At 40.3% G+C, this 27,813-nt stretch overlaps 1 protein-coding gene across 22 annotated transcripts in view; it reads left to right on the top strand.

Annotated features, from left to right (window-relative positions):
• The window catches only part of NRXN1 (neurexin 1), a 1,201,358-nt gene that overhangs the window by 1,109,722 nt on the left and 63,823 nt on the right, over positions 1-27,813 (top strand). The window contains exon 1 of one of the 22 annotated variants that reach the window (XM_019497426.2): positions 4,315-4,379. The exons of the other annotated variants lie outside the window; for them this stretch is intronic. Coding sequence (XP_019352971.1) covers positions 4,347-4,379 — 33 coding nt within the window. The 5' untranslated portion in view covers positions 4,315-4,346. Of the gene's footprint in view, positions 1-4,314; positions 4,380-27,813 lie in introns of those variants that run through there. 22 annotated transcript variants of the gene reach the window in all.

The raw sequence follows: 27,813 nt of genomic DNA, 5'->3' as shown, positions 1-27,813 counted from the left end.
ATGTGAGCTGCAGGTTGTGGGGCCACACTCCACTCAGCTGCTTGCCAGGTGGGCAGCTCCCCCCACTACTGTGCAGGCAGCTCCAGTCCCATTGCAAAGGTCCAGAGGGGAGATCACAGAGCAGCAGATTTTTTGGCAGACAAGGTTCTTTGGGTAAATGTGATATATTTTATTAGCACAGATAAATAGTTGGCGGAAATGTTCTTTGCACGCTTTCAGGCACAAACACCCTTCTTGAGGCATAGGGAGAGTCAGCTGTTGTTTTGTGTACTCCTGGAAAAACAGTAAACTCTCCCTATGCCTGAAGAAAGGTGTTTGTGCCTAAAAACTTGCAAATTACAATTGTTATTACAGTATTGCCAACACCACCATGTCAAAAATCATGAGAAAAATTTAAAAATCAAGAGATCTGGAGTTGTAAATCATGAGATGCTATTTTTGAAGTGTGTGTGTGGGGGGCAATATTTGTGAAGGCATGGGAGGCTGTGGGTAAGTGTGTGGGGCTTGGAGCCCAGGGAGGTGGGATCCCTGCACACCTTGGCAGGATGTGGGATACTGTGGGTCAGAAGTGAGGGGCAGCAGCAGGGCTGGGGGGGCTGTGGCTTGAGAATGAGGGACACATGCACACAGACAGACAGTCGCCCACGGCCCGGTTGCATGACTCGCCCAGCCCCTGCCACACTCCCTCCCTCACTGTTGGGGGCCTCAGTCTTCCCCCTCCCACCCTTTCCCTCTCCCCCTGCTCCTCCACAGACTTACCAGGTTGGCACTGTCTACACGTGCCAGAAGAAAAAATCCTGAGATTTGATCTCTCTTTCAGGAGATCATGGGTCAGAGTTAATTTGACTTTGAAATTGGGAGTCTCATGATTTTTTCATGACAGTTAGCATTACTGTATTTAGTTGGTCTAATAGATATCACATTTACCCAAAGAACTGTTTGCCTATGTCCTTAAACCAACGTAGCTACAACCAATACCCCTGAAACACAGCAGATTTTTTGAGCACTATCCCATGAACTAACTGATGCAGAAATGAACATTCATTGCTGGGTGCTCCTCCTGATACACTCCACATCCTCTCCCATCTATTCATGGAAGATCCATATGCCTATCAGCAGGAACTAGGGAATTCCAGTCCTATGTAAGGAAGGGCAGGATTTGCCCTGAATGGAAATGTAGAAAACATTTGCCACTGAGATTTTTTTCCAGAAGATACCAAAATACATGAGGTTCAAGCCCAGAGGGTCTTTCCAATTTTGCTGGCCTTTCCTAAAAGAAAACAAAATCACAAAAACACATAGAAAGAAAAAAAAAAAACTTATGGTTTGGCCATTATATACCCATCCATGCTCCTCAGATTCTATTTCTTCTCCAAAACAATGCTCTTGGGCTTTGTCTCAAGACTAAAATGAAAGCACAGAGGTGCATAACTCAGCAGAGACTGTGCCCTAATCTCTGCCCTGTGGCAAACTGAACCCAGTGGCAGTTTACAAGTTAACAATAGCAACACTTGCACACAAGCCACACAGCATGTCCTTTGGCATGAGAGATGCCCAAGATGTTCAAGCAAAAAACCTTGGCCTGGCCCCAAGCTCAGTGGATTTATTCAAACAGCAGTAGTGCCCCATAATAGTAATTCATTCATCCTTTTTGCTACCTAGCTGCATTGTTGTGACTTTTTTTCAGTCCATAGCTTGAGGAAGGCTATAGATAGATATACAAGCTTCTAATTAAATTATTGAATGCTCTAAAAATGATGAGCTAATTTCTGCTCATATTTGAACATACACAGCCAACTTTTCAGGGTTTGTAAGGACAGGAGTTGGCTTTAAAAGTAGGACATTGGAAAGATTACTTTTACGAAGTCCAAAGAAGTTGGTACTTCATTGATAAATGTGCATTTAGTGTGTACTGGGCTTATACAGAAATACCATGCTTTTCTGGATTTTTCTGGACTTTAAAAGCTGGGAAAGGTCACTATAATGCATAAGCATTTGTATGTGTGAATAAATGCAGGCAAGGTTCTTTGGCTAGATGTGATAAATTTTATTAGACAACTAAATAGTTGGGGAAAAGTCCTTTGCAAACTTTCAGGCACAAACACCCTTCCTTAGGTATTGGGAGACTGCTGATGTTGCATTCTCCAAGGTAGAAAAGAAGCTAAAGTCAACAAGAAGTCTGTGAAGATGCAAATGAGTGGAAGTTTGGAAGATAAAGGGTAGAGATGGAATGGGAGAGAAATGTGTGAAGGAAAACAAGTGGTCAGCTAACAGGAAGGTTGTCTGGTGTGTTAGATGTCAGACAGATTGTAATGTGTCATAAATCCAATGCCTGTATTAAGTCCATGATTTTTTGTATCCAGTAGATTTATGAAGTGAAGTTCATAGGCTCATCTACAAAAGGTGCCCTACAAGTTCCCCTAAATGGCTCTGCAGCTCCTAAATTCTTAATGCATGAGAACATTGATTAAATTCATATCTAAAATCATGTTTTTGAGGAGAGTATGGACCTGATCCTGCAATGTTTTGAGCACTTGCAGCTGCTACTTGAAGGCTTTAAAGAGTAGGCACGTTCTTATTAAAGGGAGAGTTGTGCTTAAACAAGAAGTTGCATTAAATTATATATACTGATCTCGCAACCCCTCCCTAACCCTCCTAGAAATTAGAATGGAAAGAACTGCTCAGTGAGTAATGAAATGTGCAACACTAAGCAAGAATAAACAGAGATGCCTGTCTGGGGGGGAGGGGGGTGTTCAAATCTACTTATCTTCTCTGAGCTTTTGTTAAAGTAATTACTAAGTTAATTTTACCTTTCTTTTTCCAGAGCTCACTTGTCTTCTTTCTTACTGCAGAGGTTCATTATTCTAAGTAGTTTTGAGTGATTCTAAAAAAAGCCCTAAAGGAGAGGGTGATAGGCACTTGCTGACATTAACCCCTGAAGCTGTCATGATGACTCCTTATACTAGGCAAAAACTTTCAAAGTGAACATTTATATTGAATAGAGGCCAAAACATTCAGAAATGTGTTACTTTAAAAGGTAACTTTCAGTATGCCCGGTGTTCAAATTCACGTGTTTATTTACTTATTTGGTTGTGTGTGTTTTGGCTACAAGACACCGTAATTTTTTAACAGGTAACCTTCTTTGTCAAGGCTGATATAACCATTTCACATGCCTTGAAGAACTGCGCAGTATATCTGTTGTTGTAGTATGATCAATGATAGCAGATGTACTTTAGAAAAGGTTTCCATATGGTAGCCCAGATGTGCATTCCCTCCTTATGCAAGAATTATTGTCACGTTCACAGTAAGGACAGTATTAAAGTAAATAAGTCTGTTTCATGTGGCAAATATGTAATAATTCTTCGGTCTCATTCATATCTATCTATCTATCTATCTATCTATCTATCTATCTATCTATCTATCTATCTATCTATCTATATCATTTTAGAGGTTTTGGAAAGGAAGCCAAATCTACATTTTGTTGTTTTCTATATTTGAGATGGAAGGCTTGTATTTTGGAAGCTTAAATACTTTTAAAGTTAGCAGCTCTCATTAGCAAAAGAGCATAATAATGCCTTTCCTAATATTGCATAATTGTCTTTTCAGAATCATCATATAAAAATACTCATTATAAACGTGATGTACAAAAATGTCATTCATTAGCTTGGAAGTAAAATTATAATTACAGTTGTAGGGCTCTGAGGCGGTTCCGTATAGAGAGCTGCATGCTAATTGCACAGTTAAAGGTTGCTAATTTAATCTAAAGCAAAAGCATACAAATCAGCTGAAGAGAAATAAATCAAAATATTGTAAAAGAGTTGGTTAGGAGAGAAATCATTACATCCCGCCCCCCACACCCTTCCTCCCCTCCTTTGCTTTAATCTCATTAGGTTAGAGCATAAAAGGATGCAGACAAGTCTTCCTCATAAAATGGAATCATACGGTGCAGACATGAAATCGCACCATCTCTTTGCGTCTACAATCAAGAATTAGAGAAGCAGCAGGCTGGTCTCCCCAAACTGTGCTAGATTGGTACTTGGTGGTGATGCACAGCACTTCTAATCTGCAGAACAAACTGCAGCATCTCTTCCTGCAGCAGTGTGTCAGCCATTGGCTTTCCCATGACACGTGACAGATGGAGCCTTCTCTGTGTCTTTTCTCGCCCATCTGTGTGCAGGGCACTGATAGGCCGGGCTGATGCGCAGGCAATTTATCATCTTGATCTCCCACTGAGTCAGGGAGCTCTCCTGTCACCAGTATTGATTTCAGAGGATGGACTAAATTTCCTAGGATTTCCATTAAGAATTAAGAAAAAAGCTATAAGCACGCAGGGTAGCCAGGCAGACATGGATATGAGATGGCACTGTGAAACCTCTCAGGTAGCTTCTTCTATCACAGCCGATGCAGAGCACAGGCTAAGCACTGCAGCATGCAGGGTTTAAGATACCATTAGTCTAACAGCAAAATAAAAAAGGCATTTGCACTGATTACTAAAAATGACTTTAAAAAATTTAGAATATGTCTCCTTGGAGATTGCATGTAATTAATATGGAGATCAAATTTCTGCACGATATATGTTAAATGTAGAAGGGCTTTTGATTTTTTTTCCAAGAAAACGATGCTTTATACCCAGAGCATGGATGCTTCATTTTTTTTCTGCTGATTTTTAAGCCACAGAGATTTTTTTTTTTTTTTTAGCATGTTTGCTATAAAGGAATAAAAGGGGTGGGGGAGGGTGGAAATTAAGACGACTCCAATAAAAGCATGAATAAAAACTGCTTCAAATAGTTGCCAGGCTGTTTTGTTGTTAATAACCTAGTAATTATTTTGGCTAAGAAATGCTTAAACCCTGACCATGCATGCTTTTTTTTTTTTTTGTTTTGGCAAAGAATGTGCTTGTGTGTGTGTGTGTGTGTGTGTGTGTATTTTGTTTTGCTTTTTTATTATTATTACTGAGCATTTGCACAACTTGAATTTCTGTGACTTAAATGCATGTTTGATATCAGAAAATGCATACGAATGAATGACTAAATCTGATTAACAAATATTTAATGATATGTAATGCAAAATATAGTCATTTTTTAAAAACTAATTCATTCTACTCGTATAGAAGGTAAATAACTGCATGCTTATGACAATGAAAGTGTTTGTGTATTTTAAAAGATCAAGTGTTTATTTGCTCATTTCTAACATCAAAAGGAAAGATTTTTTTTTTATTAACAAGCCTCAAAGACATCTGCTTTAAAATAACATTGATAATAAGGTTGCCATAATACTTGAAAACAAGCAGTAAGGGGCGGGTGTGTGTGTGTGTGTGTGTGTGTGTGTGTGCGCGTGCGTGCGTGCATGCGCGTGCAAACACAGAGGTCCTTTGGGGAATAGTGTGATCCCTGCTCGGTCCATGTATTCCACAACAAGAGTGAATATACCTTGGCACTATAGAGCCTACATGCACCATGGGAATTAGCAAAATCAGGGCTGTTACCAGATGGGAGAATTGTATCTGTAGTGAGTAAAGACAATAGATGAGGGAGGAGTAGAGTGGATAGGAGTGGCATAGGGGCTTTTAAAGAAAGGAAATAGCAACCTCTATGCGAGTATATTTTCTTACTTTCCATTATTACACAGATAGTAAAAGGGTAAAGCATCTCTTGAAAACTTGTTTTATTTAAAATTAGTAGAGAATATAGTTAGAAAGAAATGTCCCGAGTCAGTGTCCTAAATGAAGTTTTGCATTTTTTGTCATGACATGTTTATGAAAATGTTATGTATTGGATTGTCTCTCAACTTTCTTAATCTTGTAGATAGTAGTGATGTGATTGAACGGAAACACCAGTTTTGGCATATGTGTTACACTGTAAATCTCACAAACTGAGTAACTGGATTTCCTTAAACATTTTTTCTGTCCTTTCTTTCACATACACATTTACATATATTAAAATGCTCATTTATACCATAATTTTTATTTAATCGTTCATTGTTAACCCTAACCTTGTTTTCTTTTCCCATCTTGTCTGAGATGAATAATCATTTCTGTAATCCTTGCATTACCTCACTTCCAAGAGCTGTGGCCCTTTGACATATGAGACCACAGCTCAAGTTGAGTCTGTAAACTTGATAATATGAATTTGCCATTCCCAGCTCAAACTTCCTAATAGTCTTCCGCATCAGCTAGGCATCATACATAATTTGAAACAGGTGACAGCCTTTACTTAAAAGAAGCTTAGAGTTGAGCCAGCATGGAAATTGAATTGCCTCTCAACTCCCTAATATTAATGATTCCTTCAGGTCAGTGCATAAGTAATTGCCAGGGCAACCTGAGGAATTGTCCATTAAATCTGCCTAAATTGTAACTATACAGTGGAGAGATCTATCCAGATAATTTATAAATTTAAGGTGTGTTTCCATTTGCTTGGTAGAAGAAATGCTAGAGTTATGAAAATCTCAAAAAAATAAATAATCTGTCAATCTGAACAATTTATTTAAAAAATGGTTATAAACTGGCACTGGGAAAGTTTTCCTCAAATGCTTCTAAAAACAAAGAATCATAGATATCTTGATGTAGATTATATGCTGAAGAGTAGCATTTTGCTATCTAAAGCTTTTGTATCTAAAACCTTGACACTAAATGGTGAAAAAAACCAAAATTAATACTCCCTGCTTTCTTAACCAGTCAAAGTTCGTATATACCTGAGAAGCTGAAGTAGATGAGCAACTACACCTTTAAGTCAGGAATCAATATTATACAGGAATTCAGAAAAGACAAACAGCTTAAGGACAATGTTTAAAAACTTAACTGTGCTTCAGGACTTTGAGTAATGCTGATTAAGCGAGAAATCCTAGGCACAGTCAGGGAGGACATTCAGTTTTTATTTTTCCCTCATTTTTGACCTTGTGCATTTGAGTTGGTATGAAAAGCTAATAATTTTCAGCGTGGTTTTGCTATGGGATAGTATATAGTGGGCACAGAAAATTATTTGTTTCAAAAGAAAAGTTATGTGAATTTAGTACCAAAAAGAAGAATATCTGAAATAACATATTAATAAATAATAAATGCAAAACATGCAATAAATGCTTTCAAATTAGCTGCTATACTAATGATTAGTGATGATATACCAATAATGATTTGACTGAAATCAAAATCATTATGATCGAGTTGTAATGCAATTGTAAGGAAAATTTAACTGGTAAGGATTAGAACAGGAAAAGATAGGTTAAAAGGTCTTGTTCACCATCAGGGAAGATTGTTCCCTACAACCTTTTTGCCACTGTGGTCCACTGCTTGCAACCTGCCCTCCCCCCCTCCCCACCACTCTGGACTGCACCGCCTGCACTCCCCCAGTAATCAGCAGATGCTGTGAAGGGAATCAATTTTAAAAGGCAGGCGCTAGGACCCTAGAGATGTCACTGCTGATGCAGCAGAGAGATTTCTAACTGAACACAGCCCGCAATAAGACCCTGGGGAGACCTCCCCTGCCTCTATGGTTGGAGTGGGCTGCTGATTTTTTGAGTTGGATCTGGCCTGCAGGCTGGGCTGTAGGTTACTGACCCCCTGCCCTACAGTCTTTTTTAGTGGGTGTTAGAAGTGGTGGCCTTTCCAGCATTTCCATTTAGACACTACTCCTTACTTGAGTGTTATAAAAATGTTCCTGATACTTGTTTCACCTTTTTGTTTATTAATTTCATCCTGTTGATCATAATTATGCTGATTGTTTTGTTGGTGTCCTTTATGTTTTCCTATAGTTAGAGATGATATTATACTCTCCATCTCCACTAGTTAAGCGAGAAATATACAAGAGGTCAAATTTCTCTCTAGTCTAACACAGTTGGCATCAGTAGAATTACTGCAGAAGCAAATCTGGTCTCTGATTACTTTCTGATCATGGATCATGGTTCACTTTATTCACCCATTATTCATTTTCTTGAAATCTTCCTGTTGCTGGTCCAAAGTGTAAAACCTCATGCACGTTTTCATAGGGACAGTATGATGAAGAAAGTTTTCAAGAGCTCCTCTTAAATAAAGCTTAAATCAGCTTTCTTGTCTCATGAAAACTTCAAGAGGTGATTTTTTTTTTTTTCCCTTTAGCATCAGGATGAAATCAAACCCTTCCTTTTTCCTACTTCCACATGCAGAAAACAAAACAAAGAGCAAGTCTCAAATAAGGAATCAGGAGCATGATGCTTAAATAAGTATTCAGGAGACCTAGTTTGAAGGCCCTGCTGTGCCATTTTTCTCTCTCTCAGGCAAGATGCCTGACTACTAGGCTGTTGGGTACTCCAGCATGGGTATCAGGTTCTCCTCATGCAGTGTTCCATATGGTATAGAAAAGTATTACTAATTTCAACAGAGATTTGAACCTGGGCCTCCCACCTCACCTGTGAATGCTCAAACTACTGGGTATTAGAATGAATTTCTTTCACCCAATCTTATTTTATAATATTCTGACCATGAATAGTTCTATCCTCTGTGTGTGCCTGTGTGTGTTCCTCTGTCCTTAGTGGTATATTCTACAGTATCTTCCAACTCAGTATCCATTAATTTCATTGTTTCATGTATCAAGTGTCCAGGTGGTAGCTGTATTGGTCTAGAGGCAAAAGAAATCAGAACTCGTGGTAGAGTTGATATCTTTTTGAAAACTAGTTGGTCTAATAAAATATACCAACTCTACCAGGAGTTCTGATTCCATTGTATCATGCATGCCTCTTAGGTATGTTGGGTAAGATTCTGCCTTCACTGAAGTCAGTGAAAGCTTTACAGGGTTATCACTGGGGTCAGATTTTCACTCCATGAGTATAGTCTCGGTGTAGAGAAATGGTCAGAAAAAACAGATAAAGAAAACTTCAGGCAAAATCTTTTCCAAGTATTTAATGTAATGTGAAGTATTACACCTGGTTGGTAAATAGTAAATATTGTTTGTGAATGATTTTTTAAACATTGTTGTTGAATGTTTTTGGTTGAATTTCAATTGCATAAATAATTAACTGGCTCTATGAAATGTGTAATGGAAGGGAAAACCACACCATCATATTCGTATCTATGGTAATTAGTAAGAACGGCCTGAAGTAATCATTTTCCACCTACTGGCTGATCTATCCATAGCAAAACTGACCCCTGAAATGTTTTCTTTCCCCCCCACTTCATATTACTTTGCATGCTCAGACAGGCAGTCTGTAGCAAAGTCTCAGTTGCATGTTTTGTTGCAATAGCAGGAGCACCATATACTTCTCTGACACAGCCATTAGGTGAGTTGTTTTATTTTTAACTCTAAAGTTAATAAATAGATTTCCATCATGATTTTTCAGCTGGGAATGAGTAAAGGTGGGTAGGAGGTTGGGAAGTGAAGTAATAGAAGCAGCTGCCTTGCTGGACTAGCTGCTGCTGTGCTCTCAGCAGTGCAACCAGCAATATTGTCCTGTCTGTGCATTGCTGCCACCCAGGGCTCTCAGGCACCCCATTATGCTTCTGATGGTAGAATAGGGGCTTGAGCTAAACTTTCAGTCAGAGGCTTTAGCTATGAATGAGAAGCAGCAGAAGTCCCATGAGAAATTCTCAGTGACTCATCCAGAATTCCTTCTGGGAACCATATGCTGTTTCAGCATCTCTACAACCCTTGAAATGGGGGCAGTTTATTTTCTTCTCCGTGTGGCTAATTTTTTTAGGAGAGGTAGGCTGTCTAGAGGGGGGAGGAAACTATTGTCCTGCCCTCATCTATCAAAACTCTACTAGCAGGGAACATTGCCTAGCTCTCGCATAGGGTTATGCTTTGACTCTGCATGAAAATCCAGAGGAAATGTTTCTGGTCACCTCTGTTCCTGCTTGTGTACCCAACTATATGCAGTCAGAACCTGCATTCAGAGTTTTACGCAGAACACAATGAGGGTACTGGTATTTAGATGGCAAGTATTTCTACCCACTGGATTTGCTTTTTGAAATTTTTTTTTTTCATCATGTTATAAAAATAATCCAAACAGTAAAAAGATTCCCTAAGCCTCCATAACAGTTAATTTAAAGCTTCCAGAAATTCCTGTTGATAGTTATAACTATATTCCTTGAACCTTGAGTATCTTGAAATAAGCTTTTTTTGGTAAGAGAAGGAATAGAAATCTACTTCTTTTGATATGATATTGGTTGAAAGAGGGTCCTCTTCCTGAAGCCAGGCACATTAGATTATTTCTTGTTCTTATTCTCACACAATGAGCTCTAATAGCTTTTCAAATCATGTCATTCTGATTAGAGCTGGGTCTGAAAATAGTTTTCCTGTCTCAGGAATATTTTTGAGATTTCAGAAATTGCTCCCATTTTACATTAGGATCAACCTTAGGCCTTTAGAAGAGAGATCAGTGCCTCTCAGTGATTCATCATCTGGTGATTAGGATACTCTCACAGGATATGAGAGAGAGAGATTTGACTCCAGGTGAGTGGCTTACCTACCATAGCATAGGCTGTTCTAAGGCATGAGTGAGTTTTTTTCTTCTCAGTCTTTCTCAATCTCTTCTGTTCCACCTTACAGTCATTGGGATGCAAAGACAGACTGTGTGTATAGTCCTAAGCCTATAGCATTTAACTAGAAGCTAGAACAGTCAGATTCAAGTCCCCATTCCAATGAATATTTGATTACTTATACAGCATGCAACAGCTCAAATAGGAGACTGAAAAATAGAGGCAGAGAATGACTGTATAGCTTGATAGTTTTAACTGGAGATGGGAAAACAAGCTCTCTTCATTCACTGGCAATTCTGAAAAAAAACAAGGCGAACCAAACATGAAATTCTTTGATATTTTTATTAGGAAATGAAAAGATAAAAAAATAATTCTGTCTCAAGCAAAACCCATCTTTCAAACTGAAATGTTTCGTATTGATTTTGTCAAAACAAATATTTTTTTCAGTGGCAAACTATTTTAATATTTTAACTTTTAATTTAAAAATATTTGAAATGGAAATAGAAATATTTAAAGATTAAATGATTTGAATCTCAAAATTGAGTTTTAATAAAAAGTCAAATCTGTATTTTTAACTGAAGATGTCTTGATTTGAAATCTTTGCCCACTCTAGTGACATTATGGGATGTGGAAAACCAGCTGTAGGGACCAGACACAGTTTGGTCTACATCTAGGAGATGGCCAAATACGCAAGTTGCAATGAGGAATACAATTTTGGCTTGCTTCAAAAGCCACAAAACTCAGTAGGTAGTACTTACATTTTGTACTGCAAAGTTCCACAGGCACCTACACTCTAGCCTCTAGGCATGCACAGTAGGGCTGTGCAAAGCTTCGGTCACCGATTCTTTTCAGAGTGATTTGACAGTTTGGCCTTAGACATAGCATTATATATTTTTTCTATGTACCTCGAGGTACCAGGCACAGCTCGTGAACACTGAGATGGTGGGGCAGATGGAGAGTCCCGTGGGAGTGTGGGAGGGTCCCCCACGTGCTCGGCGGTGGAACCAGAAGTGGACCATAAGTACTTCCAGTCCACTTCCAGGTTTGCCGCAGAGTGTGTGGGGACCCTGTCCCCCAGCTCGGCAACCAGTGCCTCCTGGGTCTGGAGGGGGCACCTGGGGTCCCTCTGTGGCCAATCACTGCACCAGGGAGGCCTAAGGGGGGTCTGCCACTATGTGTCTGGGGGGGATCCCCCACTCCCGTGGGATGTTCCATTCACCCCACCATCTCAGCATTCACGAGCCATGCCCAGTACCTTGAGGTATGTAGAAAAAAACATATAAAGCTGTGTCTATGGCCAAATCACTGATTCTCTGAATCAGAATCGAATCTTCAGATTCAGCCAAATCGAATCAGGACAGTGATCTGAATCAGCGAATCAAATCACTGTCCCCTGAATCAGGCCCAGTCCAAATCCAAATTGAATACTGACCACTTTGCACACCCATTATGCTCAGAAGGTATTCAGTTTTCTCTGAAGTGATCCAGTTTGATCACATATGTGCCCCATGTCTCCTGTTGAAGCAAGGACACTGGGCAACCAAGACTGCAATAGTCCTAGACTCTAGTCCTTGTTCCAGGGTAGGCCTGGAACAACTGACTGTCTAATGCCTAAAGAGCCCTGGTACTAGGGATTAAAACTTAGGTTCCCTCCTTCCAAAGGTCTGCTGCCATGCCTGGGATATGGAGGCATGTTCCTTGTTGCTTGCTTTTCTTTTGACTCATGACACTTGTGCTCTTGGCTGCTCAAAGACCCAGCTTCAACTGGAGGAATGGAGAATGCCTTCACTTAGTCTGTTTTATAGCCTGGTGGTTAGGATAGTCTCCTGGAAATCAAGAGATGAGAGGTCAAATCCATTCAGGGTTAAAAGGAATAAAAACTCATCTTTTCTACTTCCTGAGGCACCCCTGTGTTTAGTAGAACTCTACATTTCCTACCACACAGATGTCTGAATTAAGCATTAACTTGAAGCACTGAAGGGGCATATTAATTGATTTCTAAATCTACCAGTCCTCAAGGTGATTGTTGCTAAAAGCACATCAGAACTGAAGTGGAAAATGAGCAAGATGTAATTTCCCCAAACTGATTCATTTTAAGTTCCATCTCATGAACCAAATGTGTACTTGCCAATGGAAAGCTGGGGAGCTTTCAGACAGTATAAAACTGTATAAAGCATTTATTTCTAGCCCTGATGGTTTGTAAGATATTGGACCTTTAGAACAGCTACTGGTTTTACAGTCTAGCAGTCTAATTTTGACACTGATCCAGAAATAAATATAGTAAGTCATGCACTTTAGACCAAAGTAAATTGCATTTCCTGGTTACAATAATGTTATTGGTTTGTGGTTTTCTAAATCAGCTGTGATATGCCTGCAAACTAATAAAAACTAAATTCCATAAAATAATGATTGAAAGTATTCTTTCTATCTTAGAAAAGTTTCCACAGTTTTATGATTGTTCTATTCCTTGTAATTCTTCTCAATTTTCTTTCCTATCTACTTTTTTCTTGTTGGCCATTTTCCTAGTGAAGATTTGAAAGGCTGTGGATCATTTGAATGACATTTCTATATCAATTAAGTCATATTACTATTTTAAAAAAAATTCTGAAGACAGTAAATTCTAACCCTGGATTTTCACATTTTTGTTAACCCTTTATCAGTTTATATGATATTCCAAATTTTAAGTTTAAATTAGCTTTTGACCAGCAAAGATGAAATAAGTTCACAAGTAAGGTTTGAGAGTAAGTGCTTTGACAAAAAGACAGCAGTAGAGTGCATCAGAGTATCTACACAATACTGGTAGAGGCTTTGGAAATTCATCAAAGTTTGAGACATTGTTATACATATCAAAAAAGGGGCTTTGAAGATGACCTGTTTTGTCTTGCTATGTGACCAACGAGTTATTAGGAATGTTTTAAGAAATGTAGTGTCCATTAACTGAAGTCATAAAAGAAGGGAAGAAAATAATAATATTGATTAAAAATCCATTCTAATACTTGATGTATTGTACAGCATGAAACAAAGAAGTAGCCATGTGGTCATTAAGAGTAATGCATATTTGCAACTTATTTCTACTCTATATCCCAGTAATGTATCCCCTGTACAGTAATTTATTATAAGAGCTAACAGCTGCAGCTTTTACTTATTACATAGTGATCTTACAGTGCAAGTCTTAAACTTGAATATTGCACAAAAGTCAAAACAGGGGAAATGATTCTAGTAGGACTCAATGGGCACATATACACATGATGCTACATCACCATAGCAACGTTCTATGGCAACATAGCATCCACAGATGTCTATGTGTGACCAGGAGCTACTTCACTGTAGCAGTGCACTCCCCCAATACAGTGTGCTGCTACAGCAAAAATAACCGTGCACTACACGTACGGTCCAGTGCAAGCAGTTACTATGCCCTGCTTTAGTACTTCCACAGTAACAACATTGCCGTATGGCAGGGGTTGTCAACTGGGGGTATGCGTACCCCGGGAGTGCTTGAGAAGGCCCTAGGGGGTACACGCAGGCAGGTGGGTGAGGACAAAGTGCTGCCACACACCATCCTGTGCTGCTGTGCAGGCACCGCTCGCCTGGACGCAGAGGGCGGGAGAAGCTCACATTTGCCACTCACTGATGCTCCACGTCCAGTCACTGGGGGCACACTGGTCCAAAAAGGTTGAAAACCCCTGCCATAGGGTAACATGTAGACGCCCATTAGAGAGGAAACTTCAGTCATATTTCAGGTGCAGTGATCAAAACATATTTCCCTGAATGAGCACAAAGCCTCAGTTTGCTTTCTGATTAAGATACTTCCCTCAGATAAGATATCATATTGATGCTTTCCTTGACCAAATCTTCCTTCTTTGAGGCCTCAAAAAGATTCTTGTCATTGTGAGGCCTAACCACCAAAGAAAAGGATATCTCCTGATATCATTTTATGCTTCTTGAGAGTATCCTAAATTCTAATTCTAAATCCAAGCTGAGAATTTAGGTCCTGATTTCATAGGAGATGACCATCTGTACTAAACAGCCTGAACAGCCTAGGGCATTCAGTTAAAACTGTGTCTGTGAATCCCATGTGAATGCCACTTACTGATTTCAGTATAAATTTATGGCATTCATTAGTTTTCCTTTTTTTTCCTTGCCATTCAGCACATAAGGCTGGACCAGAATAGTTCAGGCCTGATTCTAAGATTTACCAATAAAACTTCCCCAATAAGACTTTAGTTCAGATTGTGCCAGTGCCAGAGTACTTAATGAGTCCTCCTGTTGACCTCAGTGGGTGTTGGATTATGGCTTTATTGTCCATTGATTGTCAGAAAGGGAACTTATTTTTACGCTACAAATCCTTCCCAGTGTTATTGTCAAGTTTTTGGAAATAACATTTTTGCTAATTTCCACAACAAAGCTTCCTGCAGGGTCAGGGAGAAGGGATAACGGCTAAGGGATAACGAACTGAATTTCTTTTTACCTGCATGAACGTTATTATCAGAATTACTAAATTTTCACTGCAGAATCTTACCTGGAGGCATATAAAAACATCCATCTCAGTTGTTTCTTAATCTACATTGACAACTGTTACCCTTAAAAACTTCAGAGCTTTTGTTTGTGCTGCTAAATAATATCACCACAGCATTCCCTGTTCTTCCTGCAAGGAGTTAAAAAGGGAATAGCATGAATGTGACAGTAACAATGACATCTGAAAAGGTTATAAGGACACCACTGCATAATACACCTCAGGGTTACTGATGATGATGCCTGAGCCAAAAAAGGATAAAGACTGACATTCGGTTCTCATTGTTTTGCACAACGGAGAGATACGAAGAAAATAGTAGTAACTTCTTACCCTATCAAAATGTATCTGTCAGTTTGTCTGGTTTTTATATTCTAGAAATCTGAGCCAGATGACTGAGGTGGCCAGCTTACTCCTAAAGAAAAATGTGTCATTATCAGTAGGGACAAATCCTGCCTGTGTCCAAGCTTCTTCGTAATACCTGCTCCAAATGAAACAGAGACAAGCTATCTCAACCAGTAAAAGATTACCCTTATTGAAGAGAGCGCAATCATTCTTGCAGTTTACAAAAGTTTCAATTTGATGAGCTTTGGCAGCTGATCCATGACCCTTGCTGCTTCCTTGCATTGTGCTGAAACTGACTCGACTTCTGTAGAAGACCTCATGCTATTCCTTTTATAGACAAATTTCCAAAGGTTTTCAGAGATTAAAGATAGCTTCTATATCTTACTTTATAGCCTGTAATAAGGCAACTGAAAATAACCTGGGAAACTGTTCTAAAAATATAATGGGAAGCAACGATCTCAACACATTAAAATGTGTTGATTTTTAAGCAAAGATTTTAAACGTGCTTATTAATAGCTACAGAAATTTTTCAAATTATCCAACAAAAACTGATCCTATGGCTTCATATGAAAAAAAAAGCTGCAACTATAGGAAAATAGGCATTTTGGAATCCCAGAATTGATATCACTTTTGGACAAACTTACATTAATTAAACAGCTCTTTGGGATAGACACCCTGTTTACTTATGTGTTTGTCCAACAGCAAGAAGAACTATGCCCTGAACCCAAATGGAACTTTGGTCAGCTCTACCATACAAGTAGAAATAATAAATAATACCCATGAAAATAAAAATCTGTTCTCTGAGACATTTTTGAACAATTTCATTTGTTTTGCTAGACAATGGAAGACAAGGAGAGCAGGTGTCATTTTCCTGTGCTTTTGATATACTGTAGAAAGCCCAAGTGAAAAGGTATTTACTTAGCTCCATTGATACCCAGATAAAGAACAGTCAAGTTAATAAATGCATGTCCTGTTTTAATTTGCATACAGATTGGTGTCTGCACCTCTTTTACCATGATTTCTTTCCTGAGAATGCCCAAGGAAACAAATGCTTGGGATTCTGAAGTATACTTTCTGACTCTAATTCTGTGTTGAAACTGTGCTGTTGCCTTTATGTTAATCCAATTACAACTTTTTCATTAGCATGTTGACAATAACCTGAAGTTTCATAATTTAGCATTTTAACTCATCACCCAAGCAGGGCATAGTAAAACTTGAACACCTGTTGATGGTCACTCTATTATATTATTACAACAAGGGTATTTTGGAAATGAAGTAATTTACAAAGTAGCAGCTAGGATAGAATTTTGCTTGCTGTTTATAGCAGTATTGAACTGATCCATACACACTTTTTCTTGAAGTCAAGCTCAACCTAGATGTTTCATTCTGTTCTGTAGTTCTTTATTAAACACCAGAACATGCATAGTCATGTGTGAATATAGCTGTTTCCTAGTAGAGGAAAACAAAACAAGTTGACAGTCATTGCTTCCTCTTACTATCAACTTTTCCCATCCAGGATCAGGCCAGTTATAACCTGGAAACATGATTGCTATTTATCAAATACCATCATGAATGACAAACTAACTTAATAATCAGGGAAAATCGTTCTGGGTGTCATAGTTCATGGTCTAATAATTTTTTTTTTTTTAATTCAGTTTTAGAACCTATGAAATGGAGGGTTGATAGATCCTTTATCATCTCCCAGGTACTGGGGGATTAAAGGTTTTTCAGCTGAAAGGTTCTTATTAGGGATCTCTGTAAATCATGCCAGAAGTGCCCACCCCCCTCTTCCCACAGTGGCTTCTTTAATGGTTTTCATTTTGCTGCTTGCCCCCCACCAGCCCTGATTGGCAGAAGGGTCCTGCCAGTCATGCTGTTTGCTGCTGATCAGCAGGGAAGTGAAAACTGCAGCATAGTTAAAACCGTAGTTTTCACTTCCCAGACAATCAGCAGCAAATGGCCAGACTGGAAAGGCCCCTCCACCAATCGGGCAGTGGGAGCAAGCGACAAAATGAAAAACATTAACTAGCTGCTGTGGGGGGTACTTCCGGTGCGATTTATGGAGGTTCCTAGTTCTTATATATAATTGTATGCTGATACTTAGTCCACTAATTCAGTGGTTTTCACTTGGCCTTTTTATAGTTGTTTGTTTAATGTTTGAGATTTTTCCTGAAGTAGATGGTAGTTAGGACAGGGGCAGTATCAGCCACCTGTTATACAGTCTTTTGTGTGAGCATGGAATATTTCTCCTGCTAATAATGGTTGCTTTGAGATATGCAAGGATATCAGGGAGACAGAAATGAAAAGGCAGGAAGGACATTGTAGGCCTTGCAACATGATTCTGCTTTTAGGTAGAATTTTACAATTTTACAATGCATGCCAAAAAATTTTTTTCTTGCCTCTCCTTGAACATGGTCCTGAGAGCTGCAGGGATTAGTAGTACGCAACTGAGATCCTCTGGATTATGGTGTATGCATAAAAGGTCTGGTCAGTAGGGGTGTGCCAAATGGGCTGTATTTGATTCGGATTTGGCCCAAATCAGGAACAGTGATTTGACTCGGACCACTGTCCCCGATTTGATTCAGCTGAATCAAATCTGAAGATTCAGTGCTGATTCAGAGACTCAGCGATTCGGCCGTAGACACAGCCTTAAATGTTTTTTCTACGTACTTTGAAGTACCAGGCGAAGCTCGTGAACACTGTGATGATGGGGCAGATGGAGCATCCCACAGGAGTGTGGGTGGGGGGGCCCTGCATGCTCGGTGGCAGACCCAGAAGTACTTATGGTCCACTTTCAGGACTGCCACCAAGTACACGGGGGACCTCCCCAGCTCCCCCCTTTAGACCATTGAGACAGAATCCAAAGGCCAGACTGAGTCCAGACATTTAGTGCCTCGATATTTGTAGCTTGTGCCAGAGAGCAACAGATAAGAACTCCTGCTGACTGCCTAATTCCTCAGCTAGGGCATGTTTTTGTCAGGGTGATGTCCCTTAGCCTTTCTCAAACAAGCAGGATGCACAAGGCAGTGGGGACTAGGGTTTTGAGGTGCCCTATACCCACCCTTGCTCTAGAAGTTGCAACATTGTGGTATTTTATAGGAGCTACCCCACCATGAGTAGTCCCACCATGGTGCCACCAGGCCCTTCAGTCAGATGCTGTTCACAGGCATGCCTAGGACCACTTTGAGATTGAGTTCAGTAAACCAAGGTAAATATATTTATTACATAAATATATATAATTAAATAGTAATTAATACATCTGTAAATATAATTAACTAAATATATTTGTTATATGCTATTTAATATTATATACTTATAAAAATAATATATATACTTTGTATAATAATATTGATTCCTACAGGGCATTTTTGATTCATAGCGATGATATAAGATGCTGGATCTGATTTCATTATCCAAGCTACCCCATCCCTGAAATGGTAGGATGGCTGTAGAAGATCTAGCATGTTAGCCACTCAGTCTTGTGGCCCCTGTCACTCTCCAAGTAGATGGGTTCAGCAGAGAGTGCTGTTGTGACATATGATCTTTAGAGCTGGGGAAAGCAAAAGTAAGGGACTCTGACAGATCAGTCCTAGAGCCTACATTCAACCATTCACTCTAGTTGGGATCAGACAGAGGGCTGACCTTTGCAAATAAGCTTCAGTCACAGAACTTGCGTAAAATGATATCATGACATCATTCTTTTGATGAAATCAGATCATCTATTTGGGTGGACTGTACCCTGACACACACTGAGGGCATTTGAGGTGTCAGGGTGCAAATTCTGGAGACTGAAGTCCTTTAGAACAGCACTGAGAGAAGAAAAATATGACTGCTTAAACCCCAGTCAGTACAACTCAGACTTAAAAAGGTAGAAGACTTCTCTGGGACTGAGAGGGTATTTCATGCCTGTCCATAGCTTGGCCTCTGATGAAGGTGCCAACAAGTTTTCTAATTAGTGCCAATGATGACAGGGGGTTTTTCAGTAATAAAATACCTATCCAATTCACTTAATAATTCAGCTACTGTAGGACACTGAGCAGCTATCATTCAGTAACAACTTCCTGCAAGACTGAGCAAGATTTGACCCTGAGAAGTGAAGGTGACAAGCTCTGTATTTAATTACAAGTCTCCTGGGACATCCATTCTCCTTTCACTGAAGTATCAAAGCTAGTGAAAGAATTTGTAGTTATTTACAGGCATTTAAGGAGAAGAGTTACATTTTCCATCTGCAACCTTACAATTAGTTAGCCAGTAAAATAGATGTATTAAAGGGAACATTACACCCTCTGAACTTTTTTTCTGAACACCATTAGTATTATAAATTGTTGAATGACATTTTTATCAAATAATTTAGGGATTTTTTTTTTTTTAAGAACTGCTAAAGACAGAAGGTTTAGATAGGTGGCTCTGCATGTACTAGTAAATTAAATTGTTCTCTGTGTGTTCAAGGGTCTTTGTACAGTTTTTTAATAGAAATAAGAGCATGTTTGATATCTGAAATAAATTGACTAACATTTCTCTATTATTCAGTGATCTGATTTTAGGTTATGAGCACCATAAATTAAAAAATTGTCATATCCAATTCATGAATCTCTCTGGATACTTGGCTAACAGAGCCAGCTCTCCATGATGACCTGAGTGCTACAATACCAAAATGGTTCTAATTTTATCTCTTGAGAGAAATTCATAGGAAGCAGTGGGTTGGTTGACTACCACTCAGTATGTTGAATGGTTTAGTTTCTATGTTTGTAAGGTAGGCTTTATTTACTTTATTCATTAACAAACAGTTGAAATTGCAGGGGATATGGGTGACTGGTGCCACCTTAGTCAGGAGGGCACATGCCCCGCCACTGACTAGTCAGTGACTGGAGGGGCAGTCCTCCCGCAGCCAATCTCACTGACCAGGAAGCGGCCATGGCACTCCTGGAAGTGGCTGCGGTGTTTCATCCAGCACTCCCACTCTAGGCAGGCACTTGCAGGGGGGGCACCAGCACTCCCGCTGCCCCCCTCTGCCCATCACCTAAGCAGGGAGCGCAACCTGTCAGGAGGTGCACCAGTGCTCTCTGGAGGTGCACATGTACCCCCGTGCACCACCTACATATCACTACTGGCAGGGGATGATGATACTCTCCCAAAGTTTGCCTAGGCACCAACCTTACCCTGCTCATAACATTAAAATAAGATGTCATCATAATTATTTATGCTGATTTTCATAATAGAGTAATTTATATTTCTTTTGTGATTGCATCAACAGTGAGATAATGTTATAATTAGGTTTCAGAGTCAACAGTCAACTGATTGATAGAGGTAGTTCATACATTATCCAGTTATAATGGACATCCCTACATTGTTCATATTCAATTTTCATACGTAAGTTGCTTTCAGAACCATAATGCGAGCCTGCATTTAATTTATAGTAAGGCCTCTAAGGCCACATTGGTAATGTAATGGGTTGGTATTCTTAATGTAGAGAGGCACCAGTCTTTTTATATTTTGTTTTTAAAACAAAAGCTGGAAATCAGGAGCAGAAGTGACAGCCACCTATGTGCCAAGTTTCTGTGAGCCAACCCAGTTTCAGCTGTGGCTCAACACAACACATCACAGCTTTGAAGAATGGGATTATTTTCCAGGCTGTGCAATGATTTGCTTTTACATTCAGGAAACTGATGAAAGGTTGTTCAGAACAATAAGGTCAGAAGCCTCAAAGAGGTTTCATCTCCCAGCAGGTCCTTTGAATCTTTCCAGCAGCCCTGGGTTACAGCTGTGAATTTTAGAACTACTCTGAAGATAGTCTTTTGGGGTCAGCTAATTGGCTTCACCTCTTTCAAAGAGAGAACAATTTTGTGTCAAGTAGTGCTGCGTAAAAAAATTTAATGCCCAAATCGAGGACCTCTCTGTACCTGATTTCCAACAGTTACACTTGGATGTAGAAATCTCTGGATTATGCCAGCCATGTCCTTGTAATGATGCAGTGTGGTAAGGAGTGGTTTCTGTGGTTGCTACCAGCTCTTTCAGTCTGATAAATATGCAACAAAGGCTTTAGATTGAGTAACTTGATTACTTCAGATAGCCTAATTTGTTACCCCTAGCTTCTCAGGTTTCTATCATTCCAATATGCCCATAGTAGTGTAGCCCTAATAAACTGATCAAACAGTTGGGACATAGGTACAATTTAGACCACTTTTTAAAACCTCTCCTGTTAAACAGTAGCAAGAAGATTATGTTAGGAATTCCCCTTAATTCCTCCTCAAGGGATAAGAAGGGTAAGACACCTGAGGCCTCCACGTGAAAAATATCTCAGAAGAAAGTTTGTCTGTCCTTTGGTGGCTTGATACACTGTGAGCATAGACATGTGCTGTTGGCAAAATGGAACCGTACAACAGTATGGAGGTACTTAGTCTGCACCTTGTAACACAGACTGTGTCTACATATGTTTTATCTTTTCTTGGTATATAATTACCCAAATTTGAATTTGATCAGGCCCTGAATAGAGGATTGATGCTGGCAAGCTTTGACTCCACAGGGTACTGTGCACATTCTTTTCCCATTACTGTTGTTCTCTCCATTGTGCAGGTGGATTTGCACAGGATTAATCAGGTTGGCAGTTTGGTGGCAATCTGGAAGGTTCAGGAGCTATGCTTGTCCACAACTAGTGCTGTAACAATGTTGCAAAAGAAGATTATTAAATATTGTTTATGTTTTTCCAAAGCAGTAGCAAGAAAGAGCACATTTGTATCTGTTTGAGGAGGAATGGCAGGCAGTCTCCAGAAACTAGCAAGTGACTGGATCTGTTGTTAGCTGATGCCAAGATTCACTAGAGAAGAAAGAGGCAGCATAGTATGGGATCAGCTTCAGCTCATGTTCACAGTACTTCTGGCATCTGCCAGCTTCTGTTATGCTGTTGAAGCAATTTGAGCAAAGTTGCCTGACAGCATTTCATACAAGGAGGGAGTTTCATATTTATAAAGAAATGGATAATAATGGACTGTACGATTCAGCCTCCCCAAGTGAAAATGGATGACATTTTCAGCTTAAAGTAATGCAGAGTTAAAATGTCCAGTTGAAATACTCTCAGGCTGAGGCAGTGGGAAGACCCCATTGAGATGTTATGGCAAATGCCCAAAGCAAATCTGTGCACCTGTTACAAAAAGGCTTTGCAAAATACATCAGGATCCTACTTTTAATATATGACTTCCAAAGTGTATTGATTGAATTCTTTTATGAATTCATTTTTGATAGCTAGAGTAAAACTGGATTTTACTCCTCAACATAGCTCCTATGAACCATGTGCACTTTACGTAAGAAAAGTATTTGGAGTAGAAGGCTCAGCACAAAATACGTAGCCCAGACCTTATTTTCTAAACTCACATTTTATGTGTCATAAATATGTAGAGACTATGTCAAGGGAAGAGGAGGGAAGGCAGGCTGAGGATGTGAGGTTTACAGGGCTTTTTGTACTATTCCAAGTCTGGATCAAAATAAAGGTGGTCAAAACACTTATTCTCTCAGTTCCTTGGATTTCCCAGATGTCAAAGAAGTTCATTCTTAAACACTGTGCAAAAGCAATTTGAATATCTACTGATTAAAAGGAACTAAGCACAGTATTATCGTAAAGAAGGTTGGTGGAGTATGGTGGCTGTACAACAAAACAGACTATTGTCTGGATCATTTTTACTGCAGCCCATCACCAACAAACAGCTGTGTAGCATGGAGAAACATATGTGTGCCATGGTTATATGAGAAGACCTGGGGAGGAAAAAAATTGAGATTTGTGGTAAGTTGTGTATTGAAAAGGTGGTCATGGCACAGTGCCACAGTGAAGCAGCTGTCATAAAGAGCAGTGTGTGTTTGCTATGACAGCAGCCAGGCTTGGCACAGATTGGGCCAGAGTCATGCAGGCTGCACTGTCACATTCTGACTATGTGTTAGAAAATGTATCCCTTGCATTTTAAAAGTACATGGCAGCAAGAAGGACTCCAGTGGGTTTCAGCTACATGATGGAATTAAGGATGGTGATTTGCTTGCCTGTATTGTTGCTTGGCAGAGTCAGAGACAGTAGCTAGGGTAAAATATTTAATTTTTGTTTGCTTACTTTTTCTTGTGGCCCCCTCTCCACATAACGTTTTAATAGTGGCATAAACAACAAGGGTACTACACGTGATTTAAGGCACCATAAAATGGAAGATATGGAATATTTATAATGTGGAATATTTTTATGGCTGTTTTGTATGTTACCTTAAATTTAACATATGGCCAGTGACAACAATTGTTGGTCCCGGCCCTGGGATCAACAGTTAGCTGATTGTTAGCTGCACCTGAGGCTGCAGGTGAGGGAGATGGGAATGCTGTAGGGCTTCCCCTGCTGGGAGCTTTAAACCCCATACCTGTCAGCTTTGGCCATGCTGCCAAGGATCAGAGGCTCCTGGCAAAGTTTAGTTTCCTTCAGGGAAAGCCCCTTTGGTTTCCCTCACTGAGAATCCCTGATTCTTTGCACCCAGCAGCCTGGCCAGAGCTGCTAGGCATGGTGTTTTGGAAGTCAGATGATTGTTGTCCCCAGATGGACAGCCCCTGCTCTCAAACTGGATGCAGAGCTGTTCAGGTCAGGGCCAACAATCACCTGTCAGCTCTGGGCCTGGTACCACAGCAGGGACTCAAACTAGCCCCCATGAGGTTGGGGTCAGCCATCTTCTTATCATTGGCTCTGGCCTGGACAATTGACTGATTGTCATCCCTGAGACTGGCAAGGTTCAGATCTGGTGTAGTTCCTGGGCTGGATCCAACAGTTAGCTCATCGTCAGGGCTGACACTTATCCTTCACTTGCTGGTTCAGGGAGAAACTGTGGTGGATTGTAATCTTAGGGTCCCCCTGTCCTGTAATCATGCAATTGGGATCTGATTCCTGATCCCAAAATCATGCCTCCTGTCATTCATATGTAGCATGTCTAGAAGTGTCATTGTTGAAACTGGGGATCAGATCCTATCAAGTCATTAAATGAGAGGTGGGCAATTATTTGGGCCCAAGGGCCACATAAAGAGTTTTGATGAGCTGTTGCCAGCTGGGTCAGCCCCTCTTCCCATCTCCAACAACTCACCAGAACTCCCTTTGGGGCTTTGGGTGGAGGGGAGCAGTGTTCAGGAGTGGGGCAGGTGTGACTTACTCCCTGCATGCCCTGCCCTGTGGGCAAAGGGTGGCAGGGGGTACGGAGGGGACATGTGTGCAAGTTGGGGAGGCTGCTTGGGAGCCACCTGGGGGTAATGGGAGGGAGGGGGATGAAGGGGACACATACAGCAGAACTTATCTAGTTGGTGGCTGCCCCCATAGTATTTCACATGGGGCTGAGCCCCACCTGGGGCAGCCCATGCTGTACTGTTGCCCATACCCATGAGCCCTGGCCTGGACCAGCCAGCATGCAACTTCTGGCAAGGCTGTTGCCAGTGCAGCTGCAGCTGGCCAGGCTCTCATTGTCCCCAGGAACAGAGCGGTGTGTCAGGGGCTGGAGCAGCAGTCACAGCTGGATGTGAAGGGAGCAGATCAGCCCCACCAGTCTGGGCCCCGGCCAGTGTGTGCAGCTTCCATTGGAGCTGTTCCTAGTGCGGCTGCACTGGCTGGGTGCTATTGTGCTCCCCTTGCTTCCAGTGGCACCTCTTCCTCCTGCTCTTGCCCCTATTGCACTGCTCCGGGCAAGAGTGGGGAGGCTTCAGCCCAGTGGCTCCCACTGGAAATGAAGGGAGCAGAGCAGTATCTGGCCGGCTGGAACCACACTAGGAATAGCCCTGCCAGAAGCTGCGCACTGACCACAGACCGGGCTAGCAGGTGCCAGTAGGAGCATGACGCAGGCTGCCTTGGTGAGAGCGGGTGAGACTCGGCCCCATGTGGAGCCTACCTTTTCATTAAATGAACACGTGCCAGTGGCTGGATAGGGAGTTCTGTTCTTTTCAGAAATCTGATGTAAAAAAGTAGCCAAACAAGATGGCTTTGTTGAACCTCCTGGTTAGGTCAGAGAATGTCCAACCAGTTATCAAACATGGAAAAATGATATGATCTGGCCCAGATATCCTTTGCCAAGAATCATAAATTGGATTCAGAATTTATTGGTCAACACAAGTCAAGTGAGAAGAATTTATGTCTAGGTCAGAGACGCAAACTCCAACATATACAGACAGGAGCTTACTCAAGACCATATTCAGATGCATGTAAGGTTGGGAACCTCATGACTTGAGTCCTGTCCTGTCTCTTCAGGTTCTAGCTATGAATTTCTCTACTGTTGGTTTTTTCCTGGCTGTAAATAAATGTTTGAGGTCCTTACTGGAGAAAATTGAAGCAACACATGTTTTATTAAGGGCAAAATTCTGTTCAAAGTTTGCAGTAGGCTGCTAGCAAAGCTGCTTAATGGCCTTTTAAATGAATTGTCTAGAAGTACTGAACATTTCATTTCACTTTTCTATATTTTATTTTTCCTCATGTTTATGTAAACAAATGAACATGTATAATGCAGCAAGACATGAATAAAGTGCTAGCCAAGAACAATAAACATCAAGATATTTACATATAAGAAAGCAGATGAACATTACTGCTGACTAACAGAGCCTGAGATGACAGTCTTGCCTGAGTTGCATCTGAGGACCTGATCCTTTACCCATTTACAGTTAATGGGAGTTTTGCTACTAATTTTAATAGAAGCAGGAAGTCAAAGGAATTACATCAGGGATAAACTTACCATGTTGATTTCACAATAGTAAATCCTTCTTAAAACCTGAACCACAGTATAAATTTAGTCAGGATGAAGCACGGGGTAGAGATGCATTGAAAGAAATGAGGAGTATAATAGTGAAATTATTTTCTCTGTCCATTAAAATAATGGATAAACTCAACAGTGTATTTAATGTAAAAGAATAGTTTTCTTTTAGCATTATTAAATCTTTATTAAAAAGGAGAAATTATCATAGTGCCATTAAGAGAGAGAAAATTGTGCTGGTTTTATATAGGACAGACTTGAATGCGGTAGTTGTTTCACAATTCTGATGCCATTTCATTGTTTCTCAAGTAGTTCATTAAAATGATTCTTGTTTCTGTGAGCATCTGTGTCCTTGACACTCTAATACTAGGTGAGGCTATCTTCTTATATTTCTTTTCATGTAAACACCTACTTCCCTCCATATCTGACTTATATTACACTGGAAAAGTAACTTCCATACAATTATTCTTTTTGCCTTATATAGCATGTATAGTCTCTGAAGTCCACAGTAATATTATATTTTCTTGCATAAAAGTTGTCACCAAATAAAATATGCATCTTGTTTCTGAGAAGGCAGAATGAAGTAATAAAGATTTTTTTGGAGCGGAAATCAAGTGTTGGGAAAGAAAAAGCAGCTTCCCCGCTTAAGATACGCACCCCAGTCTTTAAGGGGGGAAGTGTGTGTTGCATGCAAAAAAAAATATGGTAGTTTCAGTCTATTACAAGTGTGTTCTCTCTCTCTCTGTCTCGCAGTCCCAATCTCAGTTCCATAATATATAGTTTGCAGTTGGAGTCAAATTCAAAAAGTTCTGAAGTATCTTAAATCTAGACACAATAAATGCTTAATTTTTTTTGCGCCTAGCCTCCAAAGTGGAATGACAAACCCAGAGTAGATGGTCAGCCTTTCCGGTATGGTGCATGGGGAGAGTTAATAAGCATTTCAGAAGACCCACACAATAAGCAGGGAACTGCTTAGAGGTAGCCAAAAAAAAAGGAGCTTAGACACAGGAGTGTCTGAACTCCTATCTCCTTTCTGGAGCCCAAAAATCTGACTTGGGGCTATGAAGAAATCTATTCAGGATCCAGACCACAGAACCCATTTCTGAGGGTTAGTAGCAATAGATACTGCTATTCTTTCAAGCAAGTGAGCAGAGCTCACTCTTTTTCAAACACACCCTGTTCCTGGCAGGTTCCTGCCTTGTTTACAACAGCCTAGTAGTTAGAGCATTCACCCAGGTAATGGAAGGCCTTGGCCTTCACCTTCCCTGCACCCATTTAGAGAACTGACAAATGTTCTCTTAGTGTGGATTTGAAATGGAGCACACAGCACCTGTTATACTCTAACTGCTACATGTGCAGGATCACGTAATGGTACAAGTGAACTAAATCACTCCAGGCTTATCTCTGCTTCATCCAGGGTTAAAGTTTTGCTATATTTGTAGGACGTATGGGCTCCTGCACAGCTAACTGTTACAGCATAACAGCTGGTTTGTAAGTAGCAGCTCCTCCTCCCCCTTTAAAACCACTCTGTTTGTTTACCTGTGCCCTTAAACCACTAGGATATAGATTAGGCAAGAGAGGAGTACTGTTCATCACTGCATATTGAAGTTAGACCAATGTAAAGCTAAGGATGCAAAAGTCCTCAGGCTAGAAGGAGAGAAAACAGTAGGGAGCCTGACTACTGCTAGCCCTTTGGCTTAGAATACAGTTCTCTCACAGGATAAATGCTGGGTAAATGCTGCAACTGCTAACTCTTACATGAAATAATTTACTAGCACCAT

Source organism: Alligator mississippiensis, chromosome 1, assembly GCF_030867095.1.
Source record: "Alligator mississippiensis isolate rAllMis1 chromosome 1, rAllMis1, whole genome shotgun sequence".
Classification (NCBI taxonomy): domain Eukaryota; kingdom Metazoa; phylum Chordata; order Crocodylia; family Alligatoridae; genus Alligator; species Alligator mississippiensis.
This window is presented reverse-complemented; position numbering and strand designations above follow the sequence as displayed.